At 54.6% G+C, this 20,633-nt stretch overlaps 6 protein-coding genes across 6 annotated transcripts in view; 3 read left to right on the forward strand and 3 right to left on the reverse strand.

Annotated features, from left to right (window-relative positions):
* The first annotated feature begins 1,087 nt into the window (after positions 1–1,087).
* GLOTRDRAFT_71504 (HPP-domain-containing protein) lies at positions 1,088–2,088 on the forward strand. The gene is made up of 2 exons (XM_007864512.1): positions 1,088–1,336; positions 1,386–2,088. Exons 1-2 carry the CDS (start codon positions 1,103–1,105, stop codon positions 1,944–1,946), a joined length of 795 nt encoding a protein of 264 aa, XP_007862703.1. The 5' UTR covers positions 1,088–1,102; the 3' UTR covers positions 1,947–2,088.
* GLOTRDRAFT_34825 (aryl-alcohol dehydrogenase) lies at positions 2,058–3,531 on the reverse strand (the record flags this gene model as incomplete). Its single annotated transcript, XM_007863599.1, has 7 exons — positions 2,058–2,150; positions 2,203–2,378; positions 2,439–2,636; positions 2,692–2,842; positions 2,897–3,121; positions 3,176–3,257; positions 3,305–3,531. 7 exons carry the CDS (start codon positions 3,529–3,531, stop codon positions 2,058–2,060), a joined length of 1,152 nt encoding a protein of 383 aa, XP_007861790.1.
* Positions 3,532–4,186: 655 nt separating this feature from the next.
* Positions 4,187–6,148, forward strand: GLOTRDRAFT_56077 (uncharacterized protein). The gene is made up of 2 exons (XM_007863736.1): positions 4,187–4,809; positions 4,985–6,148. The coding sequence occupies exons 1-2, from the start codon at positions 4,383–4,385 to the stop codon at positions 5,776–5,778; spliced, it is 1,221 nt and encodes a 406-aa protein (XP_007861927.1). The 5' UTR covers positions 4,187–4,382; the 3' UTR covers positions 5,779–6,148.
* Positions 6,149–9,389: 3,241 nt separating this feature from the next.
* On the reverse strand, positions 9,390–11,890 carry GLOTRDRAFT_119750 (MFS general substrate transporter; the record flags this gene model as incomplete). Its single annotated transcript, XM_007864513.1, has 9 exons — positions 9,390–9,880; positions 9,950–10,159; positions 10,213–10,353; positions 10,403–10,423; positions 10,474–11,041; positions 11,095–11,351; positions 11,406–11,480; positions 11,714–11,723; positions 11,789–11,890. The coding sequence occupies 9 exons, from the start codon at positions 11,888–11,890 to the stop codon at positions 9,483–9,485; spliced, it is 1,782 nt and encodes a 593-aa protein (XP_007862704.1). The 3' UTR covers positions 9,390–9,482.
* A 1,271-nt stretch (positions 11,891–13,161) lies between these two features.
* Positions 13,162–18,256, forward strand: GLOTRDRAFT_71511 (AAA-domain-containing protein). Its single transcript, XM_007864514.1, has 10 exons — positions 13,162–14,219; positions 14,275–14,449; positions 14,508–14,579; positions 14,634–14,807; positions 14,863–15,317; positions 15,384–15,516; positions 15,572–15,781; positions 15,834–15,988; positions 16,036–16,569; positions 16,620–18,256. The coding sequence occupies exons 1-10, from the start codon at positions 13,278–13,280 to the stop codon at positions 18,042–18,044; spliced, it is 4,275 nt and encodes a 1,424-aa protein (XP_007862705.1). The 5' UTR covers positions 13,162–13,277; the 3' UTR covers positions 18,045–18,256.
* The window catches only part of GLOTRDRAFT_71515 (uncharacterized protein), a gene marked incomplete at both ends in the record, with an annotated part of 4,106 nt that continues 1,672 nt past the window's right edge, over positions 18,200–20,633 (reverse strand). Inside the window, 5 exons of the mRNA XM_007864515.1 lie at positions 18,200–19,768; positions 19,820–19,925; positions 19,977–20,267; positions 20,327–20,410; positions 20,465–20,538. Coding sequence (XP_007862706.1) covers positions 18,200–19,768; positions 19,820–19,925; positions 19,977–20,267; positions 20,327–20,410; positions 20,465–20,538 — 2,124 coding nt within the window. The remainder of the gene's footprint in view (positions 19,769–19,819; positions 19,926–19,976; positions 20,268–20,326; positions 20,411–20,464; positions 20,539–20,633) is intronic.

The following is a 20,633-nucleotide window of genomic DNA, read 5'->3' on the forward strand; positions in this document are numbered from 1 at the left end:
CGCGACTTCGGCGGGCACAGCGAGGGAGGATCTGGAGGCGGAGGAGGAGGCCGGGGCAACTACAGCGGTGGCGGTGGCGGCAATTATGGTGGTCAAGGCTCTGGCGGTTACAACGCGCAGTCGTCTCCTCCGGTCCAGCAGCCTGCCCCAGGGGGCAGCACGCCTTTCGACCCTCAGGCGCTGGCTGCGCTGTACACCCGCATGTTCCAGATGACGGGTGGCGGGATGAATCCTATGATGGCTGGCGGGATGAACCCGATGATGGGCGGTATGGGCGGTATGATGGGAGGCATGGGCATGGGTGCCGGTGCTGGTATGGGCATGAACAGGGCTCCCATGGCACCGGGCGGTATGGGCGCCGCAGCTATGGGCGGCGCAGCTGGGATGGGGATGGGCAGGGGGGCCGGTATGGGTGCTATGCCTGGCATGATGCAAGGAGGCGGCATGGGTGGTAATATTCCTCGTGGCCCTAGAGGCTTCGGCCCAGGAGGACCCAGTGGGCAACAGGGTGTTGGACCCCAGAGGACGGGCCAAAGAGGCCAGCATGGCTATCACCCTTACGCTCGGGGATGAGCGTGTCGAAATGTGTCGTGACTTGGTATCTAGTAAGACTGGACTGCACCCTCTCTGCTCCATTATACTGTAGATTATTCTCGTTTGAACTGTTGTCTTATTACATTATGCTTTTCACTCTCCTCTCTAATGGGACCTTGCGAATTGCTGTCTGGATGCGTGGTGCTTGTCTATTTCAAAATTTGTTGGACAAGCCGTTGAGCAGCCGTCGGAGGGACCCGGATGCCACATACAAGGCCACATATGCATTTTGTCATCTCCATCGGCGTCGACCGACGCCGAATGCTGAGTCCTCCTCCTATGACCAAGCTGGCCCAATCATTGAATCGTTTCGTTGGTAGTCTTGGAATAAGTGTAGCAGTCGGTACAGATCAGCCGGAATGTGATCGACGGAATTTCGTCATTCCATTTTTCCAAACTTTGGTCAGCTGTCCCTCAGTCATGCGACGCTGGGTCTCCGTACAACGCCTTTCAAACGCTTTCAGTAGCCGCTTTCTCCTCCTTGAAGCCATACCGCAGTCGATTGTCAATGTCGACCAAATACCAGCCTCAACAGCATCTTCGACATCCACTTGATCGTTGCCCAATTTGGCTCACTCGCTGGGTCGGTTACCGACGCCATCCTCCAAAGAAACAGCCCAACTACGTGGTTTGGTTCTGGTCGTTCATCGGCGCCTTCAGTGGCCTCTGTGTCATACAAGGAGTCTTCAATTATTCGCACTACTTCTTGCGAAGGCATGTCCCCGGTGTTATAGCTAGCTATGTAAGAATGTGTCACTCTCCACATGCGCGAAAGCTGACCTGCGGTTTAGGGCGCGTCGGCCGTTCTTGTGTACGGCGCTATCGAAGCCCCTTTGTCTCAGCCCCGGGCGCTGGTAGGCGGCCATTTCCTCGCCGCTCTAACCGGAATATGCATAACCAAGCTATTCGAACTTATGCCGGATAAAGAACGTCTTGACTCGCTCCGATGGCTGGCGGGCTCCCTGTCTGTCGCGACTGCAATAGTCATCATGCAAATAACCGGAACGACTCACCCACCTGCTGGCGCGACTGCCCTCCTAGCCGCTGTCAACGCAGACGTATACGAAATCGGATGGTATTACCTGCCCGTGATCCTGCTATCGTCCACGCTTATACTGGTGGTGGCGCTGCTGGTGGATAATATTCAGCGACGGTATCCACTGTTCTGGTTCAGCCCCGCGGAAGCCGTTCCAGCGAAAGTATCTGCCGACTTGTCTGGAGAAGATGTTGAGCCGAACAACAGGCAGGAAGCTCCGAAAGCAGCGGGGGAACATAGAGGTGGAACTGATACCCCAGATACTGTGAACGAGGAGAGGAAGACAGGTCCGAAGACGTCGGAAAGCATGGTATAACGAGAGATGAAGGGACACGGCAGGTACGGTAAAAGCGTATAATACACTGTACGTGGTTGGGCTATAATTGTCGTCACGGCTGCTAAGCACGTTCATGGTATTTCTGAGTCTCTAATTGCTTCCTGGCGTAATTGGCGGTAATATGGGCTGCTCATCGAAATGAGCATAGGACTTCAGCAAAAAGCTATAAGTTCCATATTCGCCCTAAGATGCAGCAGCGTTAATTATGGATCTCCATGAGGACCGAATCTCTTACGATGATGTTCTGAGGGAATCCCTTGTCGAAAGGCAGGATCCCTTCGATGTAATTAATCTGGTTCTGCGTGAGGCGAACGTCGAGGGCTTCGATATTCGCATGTAGATGCTCGACCTTCCGGCCACCTATTATAGGGAAGACAAAGGGCGCTTTGTGCATCGTGTAGGCGATAGCAACTGCGTGGTACGTCAGGCTGCGTTCGCATAAGGAAGGGTAGTCACCCGTATGGGACTTACCAGCTTGTATGCTCTTCACACCAACCTGGTTCGCAATAACCTGTAGGGCGTCGCACATTTTCTTCTCGTCTGGGGTTCGCTCCCAGCCGCCGAGGACGCTGGTGCGGCCCTTCTCCCCCGTTTGTCTGCGCTTCTCCTCTTCCTCGTCTGAACGAATATGGCCTTGCGCCAGCACGTTCCAAAATGTGAGAGCGATTCCTGAGGGGCGCAGGTTAGTGAGGTCGGGCTACTCAGATCTTGCAGCAGCGCCTACCTTCATGTCGGCACATCGGGAGAATGTCCCGTTCGATGTCCCGCTGGAGGACGGAGTATGCTGCTTGGTATACGACGAATGGTGTCTTGCCCATGCACCTCGCGTACGTGTTGGCCTTGGTCACGAGCCAGGAGGGCGAGTCCGAGATTCCCTAGGGCAATTGGGTGAGGATTAGGAAGTGTAGTAATGGAAGAGTGGCACTCACAAGGTACAAGACTTTCCCCGAAAGTACGAGGGCATGCAAACCATCCATTACTTCTTCAATATCGGTATGAAGATCCCAGAAATGGAGGTACAGGATGTCGATGTACGATGTGCGTAGCCTCTTGAGGCTGGACTCTACGCTAAGCTTGAGATTCTTAAGGTTGTTCCCAAGGAAATTAACACATTGCTTGATGTCTTTATTTCCGAGTTGAAAATTGTTACTATACTTTACAGAAATCAGTATCCCGTATAGTCCTGGTGCTGCCTAGACAGAGCACACCTTCGTGGAGATAATCAACTGGTCTCGTATGCCTCGCATCTCGGCCCATTCCCCGATAAACTCCTCAGACGAACCGTCCTGGCTAGACAATGTCAAGAAAAGGTACAACGGGAGGACCAGCAGACGCACTAGTTGGTAGCAGTGTCGATGAAGTTGCCGCCGGCGTCAAAGTATGCGTCCAGGAGCTCGAACGACGATTCCTTGTCCATGGATCCGAAACCTAGGTGGGCCCACTTGTCGCCTATGCTCATCCCTCCAAGCTGTAAAGGAGAGACATGGATCGCAGCTCGCGGAGCTAGCTGGCGGTAGCGGCCTAGCTTGGTCGGGGGAGGAGGAGGCGCACCGAAGATTGACATTGCTGGTTCGGGTCCCGAAAGCAGTGAGTTATATGAAGCTCGCCGGAAGCCTTAAACAGGGGAGAGAGCTGTTCAGTTTCGACTCGCCTGAATGGCCTCGCAAGCTATATGGCATTCAAGTAAATGACCGTTTACGATCTTGCGGCCGTATGATTGCATGTCTGATGGAGGTACGTTGTTAGCAGCCTGTAGGTAGTTAGTCGCTCCTTGGTCGCGGATAGTGGTCGGAATAGACAGCTAGTTGATACGTGATGCATGTTCACACTTTGACTTGGTGCGATGATTTCGTTCCACTAATGGGGGTCCACAGACGCATTGACCATGCTTGATCATGAGAGCAGTAGAGTCAAAGGTATTTCGCGGGGTTCGAGACCAGTTTCCTTCCTTGTATATCAGCTGAGAGCTCCGAAATCCAACTGGGACTGTAGCTCGAATCCAAAGCCTTTGGCAGTGTGGCGAGGCAGGATGCCACAAATTTTGTTTCGAAGCACTGCATCGGTACTCATTAGGACGCCGGGTCCTAGAGTTAGTGACGGTGCCGGTCGATCTCTAGCGCAGCCGAGGGAGGCCGGCAGCAGCGTCCAGCCGAGCGTCAGCACACACCCGGACAGAGCCGTATGGTTTAGCCAGACAGGGTGTCAGAGTACTCCCGCCGGGGGAGAGTATATAGACCCACGACGCTCGATGGCAGGAGAGTCATTGTTCTCGAACTCCACAGTCGACACCGTTCTCGAGCAACAAGGCTACATTATTCTCGCTTACTAAAGGCTAACTTATTATCGCCTATTCCTACGCTTAAACTTCATCTAATTTTACGGTACTTGTCACTCTAAAACACAAAACACGTCACAATGCACCAACATCTCGGTCTCAATCTGGGCTACGTACCGGCACCTTATCCGCCCATCGACAGACCGGCCGTGGCCAATCCCGCTCCAGCAGCTGCCACAACGGCGGCTAACCCCGCCGTACCCGCCCCAACTCCGCCCGGCGCGCGTACTCCCTCGGATGTGACGCTTGCCTCCTACCAAGCTCGCATCCAGGAACTGGAGCTCATCCTCGCCAGGGGCAACAGCGCGGTCGCGCCGGCGGTCGGAGCTCGGATTGAGGACATAGAGCGTCTTCAATCCCAAAGCAATGACACTGGCAATCTGATGGTTGCAGCCCCTGCCGCAATAGCAGCGGCACAGCAGCAGGCAATCGAGAACGCAGACAACAGGAAGACAGTGACCCTTCCACCCATCACTGCGGGGCATAAAAGCAACGCGCTAGATCTTCGTAAGTCGTCTGTTTTAAGCTCGTGGTCTCGCACACCACGCGTCTCGATACACACTCGCCTCTTCGTACCACGCCCGTTCACGCACGTTGTTTCTCCAACGACCGGAGACTTGTCCGCCACATCGTATCGTTCTCGTTTCGCATTAGCAGAGGCTAACTCGTATTTTTATGGCAGCCGTACCCCCGAAGGTCGATGCCGCTTTCCGCGATTATCGCTACATTCCATACACGGCTCTCACGCAAGCCGCGCGCCTGCGCTCGGCGCGCGGTGAGGAGGATTACATCCTGAACGCGAAAGGAGGCTTAACCGTCAAAGGCCTGAGCCGCGAGAACGAACGTGGCATATCGACCATCGAATGGCTGAAGGCAGCGAAAACGGCGGAGGAGCGTACTCAGGTATATCACGGGAAAGACCGGGGTGACGCCCTCCAGAGTCACCACACCGTGGTGTTGTCGCTTGCTCATTCACACGGGTGGGCAGTCGCAGTCGAATACGACATACAGCAGAGGGAAGCTGCCGCCAATGACCATCGACATGACCTTTCTGGCCTTGACACGGCAGCCCTCACGCTGATCACGACTTCGCCTACCCGCGCTAGATCCATGGACACGACTGCAGCCACGACTGCAGCCCCCGCGAAGCGCGCGGCCCTCGGTACACCTGCGAATGCAACCCAGTCTGTCAAGCGGCCTCGTACGGAGAGCCGGTGCTTTCGCTGCGGGCAGCAGGGACACTTCCCGTCCGGATGCACAAGCTCCCTCACCTCAGCTGGCCGAGCCGTTGCTCCCTTACTCGGTGACGGGTCACGCAGTGCACAGGCGCTCGCCGCGCCCAACGGGCGTGCCTTCTGCTTCAACTACGCATTGTCCTCTACATGCCGGTTTGGGGCGGACTGCCAGAACTTCCACGGTTGCAGTCTCTGCGGTGACACCAGCCATGGAGCCGGGAAGTGCGGACGTCGGGTCTGACTCAGACCCGCGCCGGGTTGTGACACCGCTCAACCCGGACAAGGTGGAGGCGCTGCTACGCGACCTCCACATCTTAGAGCGGTGGAGGCACGTCGTCGACGGCCTCAGATCAGGTTTCGAAGTTGGGGTCGATGTGCCCCTCCCACGCTCGTTCACGTTCAAGAATCATGCATCGTCGGAACTCGACGAGGGCTTTATAGACAAATATATAGCAGCGGAAATCGCAGCGGGACGCTACTCGGAGGGTTACGAGCCCCGCGAGTTGGAGAAAATCATAGGGCCTTTTCAGACATCGCCATTAGGGCTGGTACCAAAGGCGGGCGCAGACACGTTTCGTTTAGTGCAGGATATGTCATATCCTCGCAACGATGTACGCTCTAGCTTCTGTTTGTAATGATTTGCCTGCAATTTACGCGCCCCCCCCACTCTCGTATAGCCCTCCATATCTTCAGTAAATGCCAAGATAAACTCAGACGACTTCCCCACCGAATGGGGAACATTCGACGAAACATCAAACTTGATTCTGCAACTGCCGACTGGAACACTCGCCGCGGCGTTCGATATCTCAGCAGCATACCGCATAACCCCGATCAGACCAGAACACCAGAACGCAGTCTGTCTTTTCTGGCGGGGCAAAGTTTACGTAGATCGTGCAGTGATGTTTGGCCTGTCGTCCAGTGCCGGCGTGTTCGGTGCAGTCGCGGACATGCTCGTGGCAGTCTACCGTGCCTCCGGCTTCGGTCCGATTCGCAAGTGGGTAGACGATTTCCTCGCATTCCGCCTGCCAAACCAAACGTGGACAGAGGAAGACTTCATTGCACTCACCGCCCGACTCGGTGTACCCTGGAGTGCAAAGAAAACCAAGCCGCTCTCGTCGGTACGGAGGTACATAGGATTCATATGGGACCTCGAAAAGAAGACTGTCGCCTTACCACAAGAGAAGCTAGCCAGCACGGTAGCAATGATCGAGCCCTGGCTGGTACACGGAGCACGTTTCACCGCCCGAGAAGCAGCGAGCCTCCACGGCAAACTCGTCCATGCCGCGACAATCTTCCATATCACGCGCCCATTCCTACGGGGCCTGTCACATTTCGCAGCCCGCTTCAAGTCCGCTCGAGCGCGCCTACACCCGCCGGAACCGCTAGTGCAAGACCTCGTGTGGATACGAGACATGCTATCCGTTTGCCCGAACACACTACCGCTGGCACTCCCCACGCCGCTCGATCTGGGCTGGTGGGGCGACGCCAGCACGTCCTTTGGCATAGGGATCGCGGTTGGCAAGTACTGGGCAGCGTGGAAATGGGCTCCAGGTTTCAGGGTGGGACCCGGTCTGCCACACGATATAGGTTGGGCAGAGGCAACGGCCGTCGAGCTCGGACTCAGGCTAATCGTCCAGTACAACCTGCTCGCCGCGGTGCCACCAGGCGCATCAAATCTTCTCGTCCGCTCGGACAACAACGGCGTCGTGGCAGTCGTGAACAAGGGCCGATCGCGTTCCAAGGCGACAAACACGATATTAAAGTCCATTTTTGCGGTCCTGGCACCCCGCGGCCTGAGGTTGACCGCGGAATACGTGACAAGCAGAGACAACGTAACGGATGCTCTGTCGCGCGGCGACATCGACCGCTTCCGATGTGGTTTCCCAGTGGCATCCACACAGGCGCTGCTCCTGCTGCCGAGCCACCTAGAAGAGAAATTAGTATCGTTGTAAGGCCAGCGATTGCAATGCGAATCATTCCCCCTCATGCACCGGGCGCCGAGGGGTCTGTCGAGTCGCTGCGCCAACTACAACTTACACCATCCACGCTGCGCCCAAATTGCCGCTCAGATGAACGGATCTTCCTTTGGCGCGGGATAAACACGCCTCCGCCCTCCACGATCGAAAATCAGCTTATACGGGCTCTCGCAGACCGGGCGTCGAGAGCTTCGCTACGCGACACGGCTAGCTATGGAGCAGGACTACGCAAATTCCACCTATTCTGCGACGTGTTCTCCATCCCAGAGACCCGTCGGCTACCGGCTTCCTTCGAGCTATTACACTCATTTGCCCTTTGGGCTGTGACTGACCCCGACCCAGCCGACCCGATATTCTCGGATGGGACACCGTTCGAGCCAATATCTGTGAAGGTCGCACAGAAATACCTTTCAGCGGTCCGTGCATGGCACCTGGCTCAGGGCTGGTCCCCACCTCTGTCCGAAGAACATATGACACGCATCAGCTGGTCCCTGCGTGGTATGGCAAATCTTCAGCGCTCAAAGCGTTCGCGGCCGCCACGACCGCCGGTCACCCTAGCGATGCTAGCTGCCTTGAAAGCTGCCCTAGACCTCACCGACCCGTTTGATGCCTGTGTCTGGGCAGCCGCCGACTCATCGTTCTGGGGAATGATGAGGTTCGGCGAAGTATCTGTCAAATCCCGAACGGCGTTCGATGGCTCTTTGCACCTAAAACGAGCAGATGTTTTCTTCGGGCAAGACTTAACTGGCCAACCGTACGCACGACTAGCCTTACCTTCGGCCAAGACTGCGCAACCGGGGCAAGTCCAGCATGTTTTCCTCAATGCACAGATCAATGTATGCCCCCTCGAAGGGTTACGAAACCTCGCGCAGATCGTACCGGCCGGGCCGGAGGACCCGTTATTCTCGTGGAGAGACAGATACGGCAACATACGCCCTCTGGTGCGCGACGCAGCACTCAAACGCATCAATGGCATTTTCTCCACGCTGGGGTGGGGGACAGCTTTTGGCCACTCCTTCCGGATTGGCGGCGCGTCATTCTTCCTGGCAAAGAAAGTTGACCCAGAAATCGTGCGACTCGCCGGGCGCTGGCGATCACTCGCGTACGAGACATACATTCGGGCATTCGAACAGATATCCTCTCGCCATCTGGCAAATATGGACCAGGGATCCGTTGCAGCTACGACCATGGTTGGGTGAGCGGCGCGTATGCCTGCCGCGGGTGGTCGCCGCTGCTCCGTATGGGTGAGCGTCAGGCTCCGCACCGCGTCCGAACTCGGGCTAACCACCGGGTTCTCACCCAACCTCACAGCTACCTTGAGATCAACCACTGCGAGAGACAAGGCTGGATTAGTGACGGTGCCGGTCGATCTCTAGCGCAGCCGAGGGAGGCCGGCAGCAGCGTCCAGCCGAGCGTCAGCACACACCCGGACAGAGCCGTATGGTTTAGCCAGACAGGGTGTCAGAGTACTCCCGCCGGGGGAGAGTATATAGACCCACGACGCTCGATGGCAGGAGAGTCATTGTTCTCGAACTCCACAGTCGACACCGTTCTCGAGCAACAAGGCTACATTATTCTCGCTTACCCATCCCGCCCACCCGTTGTAAATATTAGACACACTATACTCGTACGTCTGGGACATGTTGCAATCAGTATAGTCAGATTCAATAGCATACTGCATCTACTAAGAGCAACGACAAACAGCCACGTCAGGCTCCGCACCGCGTCCGAACTCGGGCTAACCACCGGGTTCTCACCCAACCTCACAGCTACCTTGAGATCAACCACTGCGAGAGACAAGGCTGGACCACAGGTCCAGCCATACGTCGCTGACGAACGTTTTAACCTCGGAAAACATTTGCTAGGCGCTGATCATCGTGGTAACATGAATTCCGCAAATATCTACCAATCTATGTCCTAGCCTATATTCATCTATACGAACATGTATAGTACAAGTCATCGCAGAATATTACGCCTCCTCCTCTTCCTCCTCCCAAATGACTTCCCCGCCAGCCCTCTCCTTCAACGCCTCTCTTGCCCGTCTGTTATCCCTCCAGCCAGCCCAGACACTCAGTCCCAGCGCTATTGAACAGGCGATGGTGGTCATGTACAGGCTAGCAACATAGCATTCTGAGCCCTCGAAACACTGATGTGGGGACGGCACGCCTCCGCGTCGGAAAAGGGTCGACATTTTGTTAGCAACATGGCCTGCGTGGTTCAGGGCCACACCAACTATCGCTGTCTCCCTCTGGTCGGCATCTTCGAGAGGGGCGTGCGCGTCTAGGTTACGACCGAATGCGATGGAGAAGAGATTCCCGCCTAGTAAGGGCGATAGAGAGAGGAACCCCCAGTTCTCAGAGAAGTGAGCTGTCAGAGCACAGAGGGGGAGGACAGGGTCAGTCTTAACAAGCCCTCCTGGTGAACAGATATACTCACGCATCCCGAACCATTCTATGCAAAGAATAGGAAACAATCCCATCATCCCTCCGTAGGCCAAGCCAAGTAGAGCACTTGCTTTCCACAGTTGCCGTGCGTCTTCAGTGAAGATGACCAACACCTGAGATATCAAGAAAAACGTCGAGATGACTGTCGCGCAGTAGGACCTTGGCATGTGTAGTCGGTTCTTCACAAAATCAGCCAACATGCCTTGGCTGTTTGAGCTAGGAGAACGATGGAAGAGATTCTAGCGCAGTACGAACCTACAAGAATGCGGCCTAGACAGTTCGTTATGCTTACTGTCGAAACCTGCCTCGCTTGCAGACGAGCGGCCTCGACTTCATCGTAGTCAGGATTGCCCTGCGCAGATAGGGCCTCGGAGATCGAGCCCACATTGTTGATATCTGTCACAATAAATGAATGGACGTTCCGAACTTTACATATGAGGCTCACACATCAGGCCGGTTCCACTTACTATCAGGCCGTTAGGAAGCAGACACCACGAGCAAAGCCAAGAGACGTACATAGCGACATAATTGTTAGGATTAGCCAGAAATCTGATGATGTCCACAGCGCTTTGCCGTGTATGTTAGGTTGGTGCATTTCGGTCTTTACGACTGGCCTGCTCAAACTCCGGTGACTGGCTAACCGACTTCTCGACCGATGCCTACTCAGCCCAAGAAATTCTTCGCGAGTCGGACTGAGCTCCACCGAATCAGATGTGTGCGGAACCACGTATTCAGTAGCGTATTGTTCATGACCCAGAATGGGCATGTGTTCCTCCAGAGACTCTCTGCGGCTGAGGAGGTGCGTGTGAGAATTGTTTTCCCGCTCGAAGATCGTCTCGACCGTGACGTTAGGCACGTCTTCGTCCTCTGGTGCACCGCTTTCCAAAACATGGGCTGGTTCAACGGGCTGAAAAGGTACGGGTCGAACCAGAAAAAAGCCAAGAATCATGGGTAGCGAGGTACCGAGGGCGAGAAGCAGGAGAAATGAGGATGTGCTCCCTGGGAATGCTACATGCGCCACTGTCGAGAAGAAGAAGGCCGACAAGCCGAAGCCGGAGAGTACAATGCCTGCTGCGGTTGCGCGCTGGTAAAGTAGACATGAAGCGACGTTCAATCAGATGAGGGTGTGAGACTCACCGCTTCGTCCGGAAAGCTTTTGGCGGTCGAGTTGACTGCACTGCACAATCCGGCATTGCCGCCTGAGCCTGTCAAATATCCGCACGCCACGAGGAGGGCAAACGCAAGCCCATCGTAAGCGCCTGGTCCAGCATCGTACACACGTCGAATCCCCAGGTAACCGAGTAGCAGGAAGCACGCCGAAGTAATGAGAAGAGGCTGTGGCCCTCTCTTATCCACTATTCTACCCCATATAGGGCCCGAGCTATATACGCCAACTGCAGAGGCCCGGTGAGCCGCTCATGATACAAGCATCCTGGAGAGACACCGACCATTCCCGGCAAGTCCTATTATATTCAATTGAGTGTGGTTGATCTTTAGCCGTGCGCCTAATTGCGGTGCGTATGCTAGAGGGGAGGCGTATGAGTTCAATTGAATGCCTAACTCAGAGAAGCCAGCTGTCGGATGTTATGACCGCTTCTGAGAAGCGTGGGTGTACGCGAGGAACCCAAGGATCATCCTTTCGGAATCTCCTACAATAAGGCCGGCGTAGAGCGGCCTCGCGGCAACGTTGAGTGAGCTGCAACACCACAGGCATACCGACTACTACGGCGCGTACTGTAGGAACAAGCTCACTCACCAGAATAAACCTAGACCAGGCATATGGTTGGGTCCTTTCATTGTCAGCCAGATGTAATTGGTGCCAGATACGTACATAGTTCGTCCCCGCTCCCAGTGCGACCAGCAGAGACGCAAACAGCGTCGTTAACCTTCTGGGACTGATAAGCGAGTGTGCGGCTTTGCCTCCTGATGCCATTATGGAACACCTAAGACCAGGAAGAAAGAGCAGTCTCTGGTAGCCTCGAGCTTGCAGAGTACAACCTTGGGTATCGCGGAGACGGCCTACACGTCGATATCTGTAACCTTAGGGAGCGTATGTATTTCGCCGAGATACGCCTTGTCGGCGTCTGTTATCATCATGGGTGGCACGGTATACCGTCTCCGTGCCGGCGGCAGAAGCCGATTGTTTGGCAAGGCCTTTGGATCCTAACAATTACATAATTTGGGACCTACATACGCCCACAACTCTTACTTATGCAGATTTCTGTGGTCCATTCTGCGCAGTTCTATCATTCTGCATGGGCCCCTTTTTGTACTTGGAATTAAAGCCCATTCTTCAAATCGTTTGCCGCAAAGATAATTTAGAGATATGTGATGCTTCCCACAATAGAAACGCCTCTCCTTGACCTTCGAAAGCAACGTGTGCAGTGAGTGTGGACGTAGCAATTGTAAACATCATCCTTTGACGTGTGTTGGACTATTGCGAGAGGATATCTCCCAGTGGAGATAATGTAGAAATATGCTTGAATGTGAAGAATATCAATTGGACATCTCCTCCACTCGTTGGAGACAACTTCAGAACAACGATCCATAACGTACGGAAACCTCAGAAATCCTGGACGACATCTCTATCAACGTTATGAAGGCACCTCCCACATGCGCCGGGGTACGTCGGATAAATAGAGAAGGCCGAATCCGGAGGATGCCGGATCCATGAAGCCGTCCTCGAGCAATATTGGCAGAGTTCAGCTTTGAGCACAACATTCGCGTCTTGCTTTCGACCGTCATCGTCGTTGGATCGTCCCTGCGACAGCCTGCTCAATATCATCGCTTTCCCCGCTGAAAAACTCGGCTAAATGATCCTATTACATGATCTTTCGTCCCTCTATACGACGAAGCAGAAAGCACTCCTCCTGTTAACAGAAACCTCTGCAGTTGAAGGGAGAACGACGACTCTTCCTTGCGGCAAACGCGCTGAAGATGCGGACGGAGAGCAGTCGGATGGACGACGCGCCCACTGCGCCACAAATACGACCAAATAATGCCGCCACACCGCCAACACAGGCTGATCAAATCCACTTCATTCACGCGTTGCTCGCTGTCTTGGACGTCCTTGGGCTCTACAAGATCTCGAATAAAGGTCTCGACGGCTGTTCTGCAGTGTTCTGCAACTGGTGTTCTAGGATTGTCGCTTCTTGTCGACCTCCTATTGTCTGTCGCGTTCCATGCAAGAACCCGATGATCCTCAGTCTCACCAGTCGCGTCCCGTAGAAATCAAGGATTTACTGAACCCAGCCAGCCCAGTTAACACGTTTGGTCAAGACGTAACTAGCAGCCCCAAGTTGCGCATCAAATTACCTCCGATGCCCCGCAACTTGCGATCGACGCGCCAAAGGACATCGTCGCTGGGCACGGCGCCCTCGGGCTCCGAATACCACGAGTCCAGCGGCGAGATGGAGGTCGACGAGAGCATGAACGGAGTGCAGGCACCGAAAGAGGACGAAGTAGAGGAAGAGCCCGTCCAGTACGCTCTCACTTCCCGTGGCAGACGGATCCAGAAGAAGTCGTATCGCGAATCCGCGAGCGAGGACGGTGGAGAATACGACGGAGAAGACGGGCTGCAGCCGCTGGGCGATGCCACGGGTGATGCGGGCGCGAAAGGGGACGTGGTCGTGGACGCGGACGCGGACGACGACGAGCAGCCACGCTACCCGCTCCGTCAACGGATTCGGGGCGCGAAGAACCTGACCGGGTTCATCGTCAGCGACGAAGAGGGCGAGGCTGGTGTCGCACGGCACAATACGCGGAGCCGCAGCCGAAAGCCCGTGCAGGCGGAAAACAGACACCAGCAGGGCGGACCGGCGACGCGCCAGCAGTCCAAGTCGCGCAGGCTGACGCGGGCACGGTCGGGAAAGCGGACGCGGAGTGTGGCCCAGGACGACGCCGACGACGGGTATGTCGACCAGGGCTCCTCTGGTTCGCAGAGCGCGGGTGACTCCTTTGACGACGCGCCGAAGACGAGCCCCGAACCAGAGCCAGAGCCGGAGTTGGATGGGGACGCGGATGCCGAGGGTGATCTGGACATGGGAGAGAGCGACGGAAGACCGTATGCGTTGAGGCAGAGGGCGAAGATCAACTACGCTATACCCCCGCCTCTTGAAGAGATGCGGCCACCGTCCCCTAAACGTCCGGCGCCACGAAATAATACAAGGAGGAACGGTGGATGGGGAGGTCGCAAACCTCCAGGATGGAGTGCAACTGGTGCGGAGCTTGGTAGATGGATGGGCATGGGTGGAGACGACTCGGTATGTGCTTCGTATTATCTTAATATCATCCACTCCTTCACACCGCTTTGCCAAGGACTCCGACCACCCGACGAGAACGCCCCGGAAACCCTTCGGTGGAATAGGAGGCGCCGCTAATCTGAGTGGGGCATTTGCAGGCGGAGCTGGGTCAGGTGGAGGGGGCTTGTTTCCCACTGATCTCGCTGCAGCGGCAGGGACACCTTCAAACTTTGGTAAAGTCGGTGATGCAGGTATGTTGTGACGTTGGTAATTTCTTCTCCTTACTCAGCGTTACTCCGTTCTCTGTAGCCCTTGCTGATACAGATCCCCTTGGTGTCAATCAAAACGTGTCCTTCGACGAGGTGGGAGGTTTGGATGAACGTAAGCTATCCCAGACGTACAGCGTTTCTCCTTCGTCCTCATCGTTACTGTTAGACATCAACTCCCTCAAGGAAATGACTGTGCTTCCTCTGTTGTATCCGGAAGTATTCCAACGATTCAACGTCACCCCGCCTAGAGGTGTTTTGTTCCACGGTCCCCCCGGAACTGGTAAGACATTACTTGCCCGGGCACTGGCTGCTAGCTGCCGGACGAATGGTCGTAGCATCTGTGAGTCCTTTGTTACTTTTTGTCAATGTGCTGATTCTGAGCCGCCTCTTCCTAGCGTTTTTTATGCGGAAGGGTGCGGATTGCTTATCTAAATGGGTGGGTGAAGCGGAACGGCAGCTTCGATTACTCTTCGAAGAAGCGAAGAATTCGCAACCCAGTATCATCTTTTTCGACGAAATCGACGGCCTGGCGCCGGTGCGTTCTTCGAAGCAGGATCAGATCCATGCTTCTATAGTATCGACCCTGCTGGCTTTGATGGACGGAATGGACAACCGCGGTCAAGTCGTGGTCATTGGTGCGACCAATCGTCCTGACGCCATTGACCCTGCTTTGCGAAGGCCGGGTCGCTTCGATAGAGAGTTCTACTTCCCCTTACCTACGCTCGAGGCTAGGGAGAAGATCCTCAGAATTATGACCAAGAAATGGGCAGGCTGGGATACTGCGAAGGCGGAAGAGAACATCAAGGGATTGGCGAAGGCTACTAAGGGCTATGGAGGCGCAGATCTACGGGTAAGAAGCCGTCCTTCGCAACTCCTTTTATGCATCGCTGACCGTACATCATCCTGCTATCTGTAGGCGCTGTGTACAGAAGCGACGTTGAATGCTGTTCAGCGACGATATCCCCAGATTTACAAGACTTCGGAACGGCTAGTGGTGAAGCCAGAGACAATACAAGTTGAGCTTCGGGATTTTATGATCTCTGTCAAGAGTAAGTATTCCAATGTCCCGCGTGCTTCTCATAATTCTTATTTGGTTTATCATAGAGATTGTGCCATCTTCTGCTCGATCTGCGTCGTCAACGGCTGCACCTCTTCCGGCACAGCTTGTTCCTTTATTGCAGGATGCCATGGACCGAGTTAAGGAGGCTATCGCACGAGTGCTGCCTATCAGTAAGAAGCGGTCAGCTCTGGAGGAAGCCGAGTATGAAGATGAAGGCGAAGATGGAGCTCTGGAGCGCGAGCTCATGCTACAATGTCAGCCTGTGTCCAATACATTGGGTCATGTTCACTTATACTTGGTTGCCAGCTATGGAGACACTCCGGGTCTACCGTCCCCGTGTCATTCTTCATGGACCAGTCGGTATGGGTCAAACTTATGTCGCAGCTGCGGCCCTCCATCATCTGGAGGGATACAATATTCAAAGTCTTGATCTGGGAAATCTCATGAGTGACTCCACACGAGTTAGTAGTTCATTCTCGCATACTACTGAAACTAATATACTGTACAGTCCGCTGAGGCAGCCATCGTCCAACTCTTCGTTGAGGCAAAGCGTATTCAGCCATCGGTAATCTACGTACCTTCTCTGATGAGTTGGTGCGCAGCGGTGTCGGAAACCGCTCGATCGACAATGCGCGCGATGCTGGACTCGTTATCCCCCTCGGACCCGATTCTATTGCTGGCTGTTGTGGATGGTACTTTCTCCGAGCTGCCTCGTGACGTCCGTGCTTGGTTTGGGGTGACGCGGGACAATCGAGTACAATTGTCACGACCGAGCGAGGATAAACGAGAGGCATTCTTTAAGGCGCTACTCGACGATATCCGTCGGCCTCCCAACCAGTTCCCTGACGGCGTCAAGCGCAAGAAGCGGGTACTGGAGGAGTTGCCTGTCGCTCCTCCCTTACAACCAAGACAGCCATCGGCTGCTGAACTTGCTCTGCAGGAAGAGAATGATCAGAAGATTATCACTCTTCTCAAGTATCGGCTAGGGCCTATTCTAACAGAACTGAAACGGAAGTTCAAGCGCTTTACCAAGAGAGCGACGGTGGGTTTGTCTCCGTGTTCTGCAGTCACTTTGTTCATGCCAAAGTACAGGACGAGTATGATTTAAGCCAGGTTGCATTGCCGGACATCCAAGTTACTGATCATACCCAAACCGTGACGAAGACAGTGGAAGTCCAGGGTGAAGACGGATCAGTGGTTCGAACAGAGCAAACCGAAGTTGTTGAATCGCGCACCGAGAACGACGTGTCTGCGGGGCCGCAGATAGCTCAATATCAGCCGCAGCTGTTCGACATGGATCTTGAGAGGATGCATGTGGAACTATACAAGGGAAGGTATTTGACGCCTAGAGATTTCTTGGAGGATATCGAGAAGATCGTCCATAATGCTCACGTCCAGATGCATCAAGACCCCGACAGGTTGTTCAAGGCGCAGGCCATGTTGACGGCGGCTCAAGTTAGCATGCAAGAGTTTGACTCCCAGTTCAACCTAGAATGCGAACGTATGGCTGTTCGGGAACGAAAACGACGCAATGAGAGACGACGTGCAAGGGAAGAAGAAAAGGCGCGAGAGGCCAAGCAGAACGGCGCGGACTCACGAGCTGGTTCACAAGGCGTGCGGCGTAGTACACGTCACAATGGTCAGCAGCTTGAAATATCTATCACGGATCCCTTGCTCCTGGAACGCAGGCTGAAGCGACAGCGGTCGAACGAGGCCCATGACGCCGCTGCGGAGCCTCAGCAGTCCGGCGATGATGCCGATGGAGACCGAGCCACGAAGAGGTCCCGTACCGCCATGAGCGAAGATGACGAGCATGATCCTTTGGATATTGTAGGCCCCTCTTCCCCGCCGCGGTCTAACGGCGTGCGGTTTGCCCCTGATGTCGACCCGATGCCGCCCCTCACGAGTCTGATGCAAAGCGACGCAGTCGGCAGTCCAATGCCCCCTAGTACTCCAGCGCGGAGGACTGTCTTGGAGACTCCACCTTCACCAGAGTCTCCGCCCCGTTTCATGGACTTCGATCATCCAGGGCCGTTGAAGTTCGGCAACGCTCTTACCAATGGATTCGCTTCCCCCTCCCCTCAAGATGTTTCTACCCCCATTAAGACCTCAGCGCAGACGAATGCGACAGAGTCGCCGCAGGCTCTTAATCACAGTCCGATGCCTGTTGATGGAGTCCCTGGAACGGAAGAACCTCCCCCAGTTCATCTTGACAGCGGGGGTATCGTCGATATGCCTTCTTTCTCCGATCCTATGGAGATAGCACGATCGGTGTCCCCGCCTCTTCCAGATTTCCACGTCGACGCAAATCTTTTCTCAAGTCTCAAACAAGACCTTATTGTGAATACCAGTTCTCTTAACATTGAGGAACTCGAGCAGCTACGTGCCACATGCTTGACCTGCGTCTGGCAACACAGGTCCAGCTGGGATCGTGACTCCGTGGTCAGGGAGCTGAAGGACATTGTGCAGGATTTCGTGGATCAGATCACACAGGACGCTGCCTCAGAGAGTCCCTAGGTCTACGCGTTCGATATCCAAGCATCGCATAGTTGTATAATCACTCATCGCACGGTTGTTGTACCATGGTATTTACTATTTTAGCGCTGTATCCTGCTGTAATCTATCGCTTATTCATTATCTTATATACTGTTCCCCGAGATCTGAATATTAAGTCACGTATTCACGTTGACGAAAGCGCACTGCTCCCAGGGTAGTACTTCCCCTGCCACAGTGACCCCTTGTACATAAAATCGGAGGGAGGACTCCTGACCCTGGGAGATACCTTCCAATATGCTATGATTGACATAGAAGTGACGTGCTCGACCATCCAGCCCACTGGTTCCTATGAATATCGACGACGCCGGACCTACGACGGTGCCATCCGGCTTGTGAGCCTCGACGTATATGTTGAAATACAGGAAGCTCGGGATCCAGCTGTGCGCGTTGTTCATGATCCATGCAGGCTGTGGGTCTTCAGGCGAGGTGATGGTAATACTTCGAACAGGAGGGAAAGCAGCGGCAACCTCCCAAGTGAGCGTACCGGAGAGCGGCGCGTTGTCGGGTCCTTGGGTACGCTCGAAGTCTGCCCACAGGACCTTCGCCATGCGACGCAAGTTATCAGGGGACTGAGGCGGCGCAATTGTCAACGAGCCGAGATAGATGGGGACTTTCAGATCTTGCGAAGGGTCTTCGGAGGCGATGCCAATAATCAAACCTAGATAAGACGATATGTCCTTGTCCTGAGTCCGCTCTTCAGTGAGCATAAATTCCACGTCGATCTGGGTCCATCCGTTTGTCAAAGGTTGTTGAGAAGATATGGGCGTGACTTCGAATGTCGCCTCGATATTCTCGGTAAGAGTTTTGACGGATACCCCTATGTCCACATCGACTCCTTCCACGGCGTCCACCTTGTATACTAGAGTAGCTCGGTACGACTTCCTCGCTGTAATGGCCAGAGACTGAAAGGGCATCCACACACAGCGGAAGGCAGCATCTTCGGACTCTGACCCAGCACATGTGACCTCGAGTATCAAGGAGCTTCCGCCCATCCACGCATCCTCCATAGACACCACAGCTCTTGCTTCAGGTAGCTTCACTTCCAGCCCGAGATCAACGTGCTCCCAAGACAGTGTCGGTCGAGGCCAGAGCATGTCGCCTAGGGAGCACTGTTTATCGATGTCTGTCCACCCATTCTCTGTCTGCAAGACCTTGTTACCCTGCACGAACCAGGATCTCCCCACTCCCGGACTGAAAGACGTATAGAACGGCAGGTCAAGCGGGTTAGGAGGAGGCCTTCTTGCGAAGAAATCGGAAAGAGGTTGGAACGGGCCATAAACTGGCTCAGGCGGCCTCGGTACGCCTGGGGGGTATTCTTTCTCCTTCTCCGGTGGGACTTCCACCACCTCGCCCTCCTTCTCGGGCCCTACCCAGAGCTTGCGTTCATATGCCCACCATTCATCCCAGCTCCACCCAGGTTTGTCTTGTTCGCTCTCCCACGTCCAGGCTTGTCCAAACAGGGCAACACTGAGCCCTAGAAAGGCCGGGTCGATGTGGCAAATAGCTCTGTAGCAACCAAGCCCTCCTCCGCCGTGAGAGCCCCGGCCCCATACGTCAACACCTACGAAGATACTCTGCAGAGACTTGGATGCTGTCGGGGGACGGACGCTGCTGTCTGCCTCGATCAACGAGCGATCGAGGCTGAGGAAGTATCGAGCGGTGAGAGATGGGTAATGGGGCGGCCACTAAACAGCAAGTGAGTATCCGCGTCGAGCAGGCGTACAGAGATAACTGACGGTATAGTTTGTGAAAAATCCTGTTGATGGCAGAAAGAAGGGCAGGTTCAGAGCATTGAGTCTGTCTTGCCAGCGAAGGTGACCCGTTAAGACCACGCTGTCATACCTGACGAAGAGGTTTGAGTGGAACGAAAGGCGCGACAGGCACGGTACAAACCATATGACTTCTGTATGAGGCCCAACTTTGCACCTCAGTTCGTTCTGCAGCATTGCAATCCAGGTACACAACGCCTGCGTTTGTTCGGTACCTCCCCTGAGTGGACATTCAAAATTCAGGAGGTACCCGTCGAAGCCTCTCTGGACCGCGAGGTCCGCAAGCAAGCGTACATAGTGCTTAGACACAGGAAATGAATTATCCTGGCAAGCCACCGCTGGTCCCGTGGACGATTGAGGAAGACGACCCACAAGGAGTCGTAGGCAGTCTTGTTCACTATCTCCTTCGAATATTCTGGTCGTGTGAGCTAGTTAGTGAAAGACACTCTATAACCAGAGACTGTGAGGACGAACAAAGTGCCGAGCATTTTGACACCCTGACGATGAGCCGTGTTGATCCATCCGGGAGGCGGTATGGTCACTCTGTGATGTGAGAAGCTAAACACACACGTGAGGTCTGAACGTTTGCAAGCTACTATTCATCTGCCTTACTAGATGAACGTCGAGCAGAGGGACCAAAAGTTGAACGTGTACGCCAAAGCGGAGGGCTTCTCCGTGTATCCTCCCTATGGACAGCGCGCTTAGCTTATTGAAATAACGAAGAACTATCATAGCTAAACTATGATGATTTACTTTATAGTCATGGCACACCTTCCTGAGG

Source organism: Gloeophyllum trabeum, assembly GCF_000344685.1.
Source record: "Gloeophyllum trabeum ATCC 11539 unplaced genomic scaffold GLOTRscaffold_00002, whole genome shotgun sequence".
In the NCBI taxonomy this organism is placed as follows: domain Eukaryota; kingdom Fungi; phylum Basidiomycota; class Agaricomycetes; order Gloeophyllales; family Gloeophyllaceae; genus Gloeophyllum; species Gloeophyllum trabeum.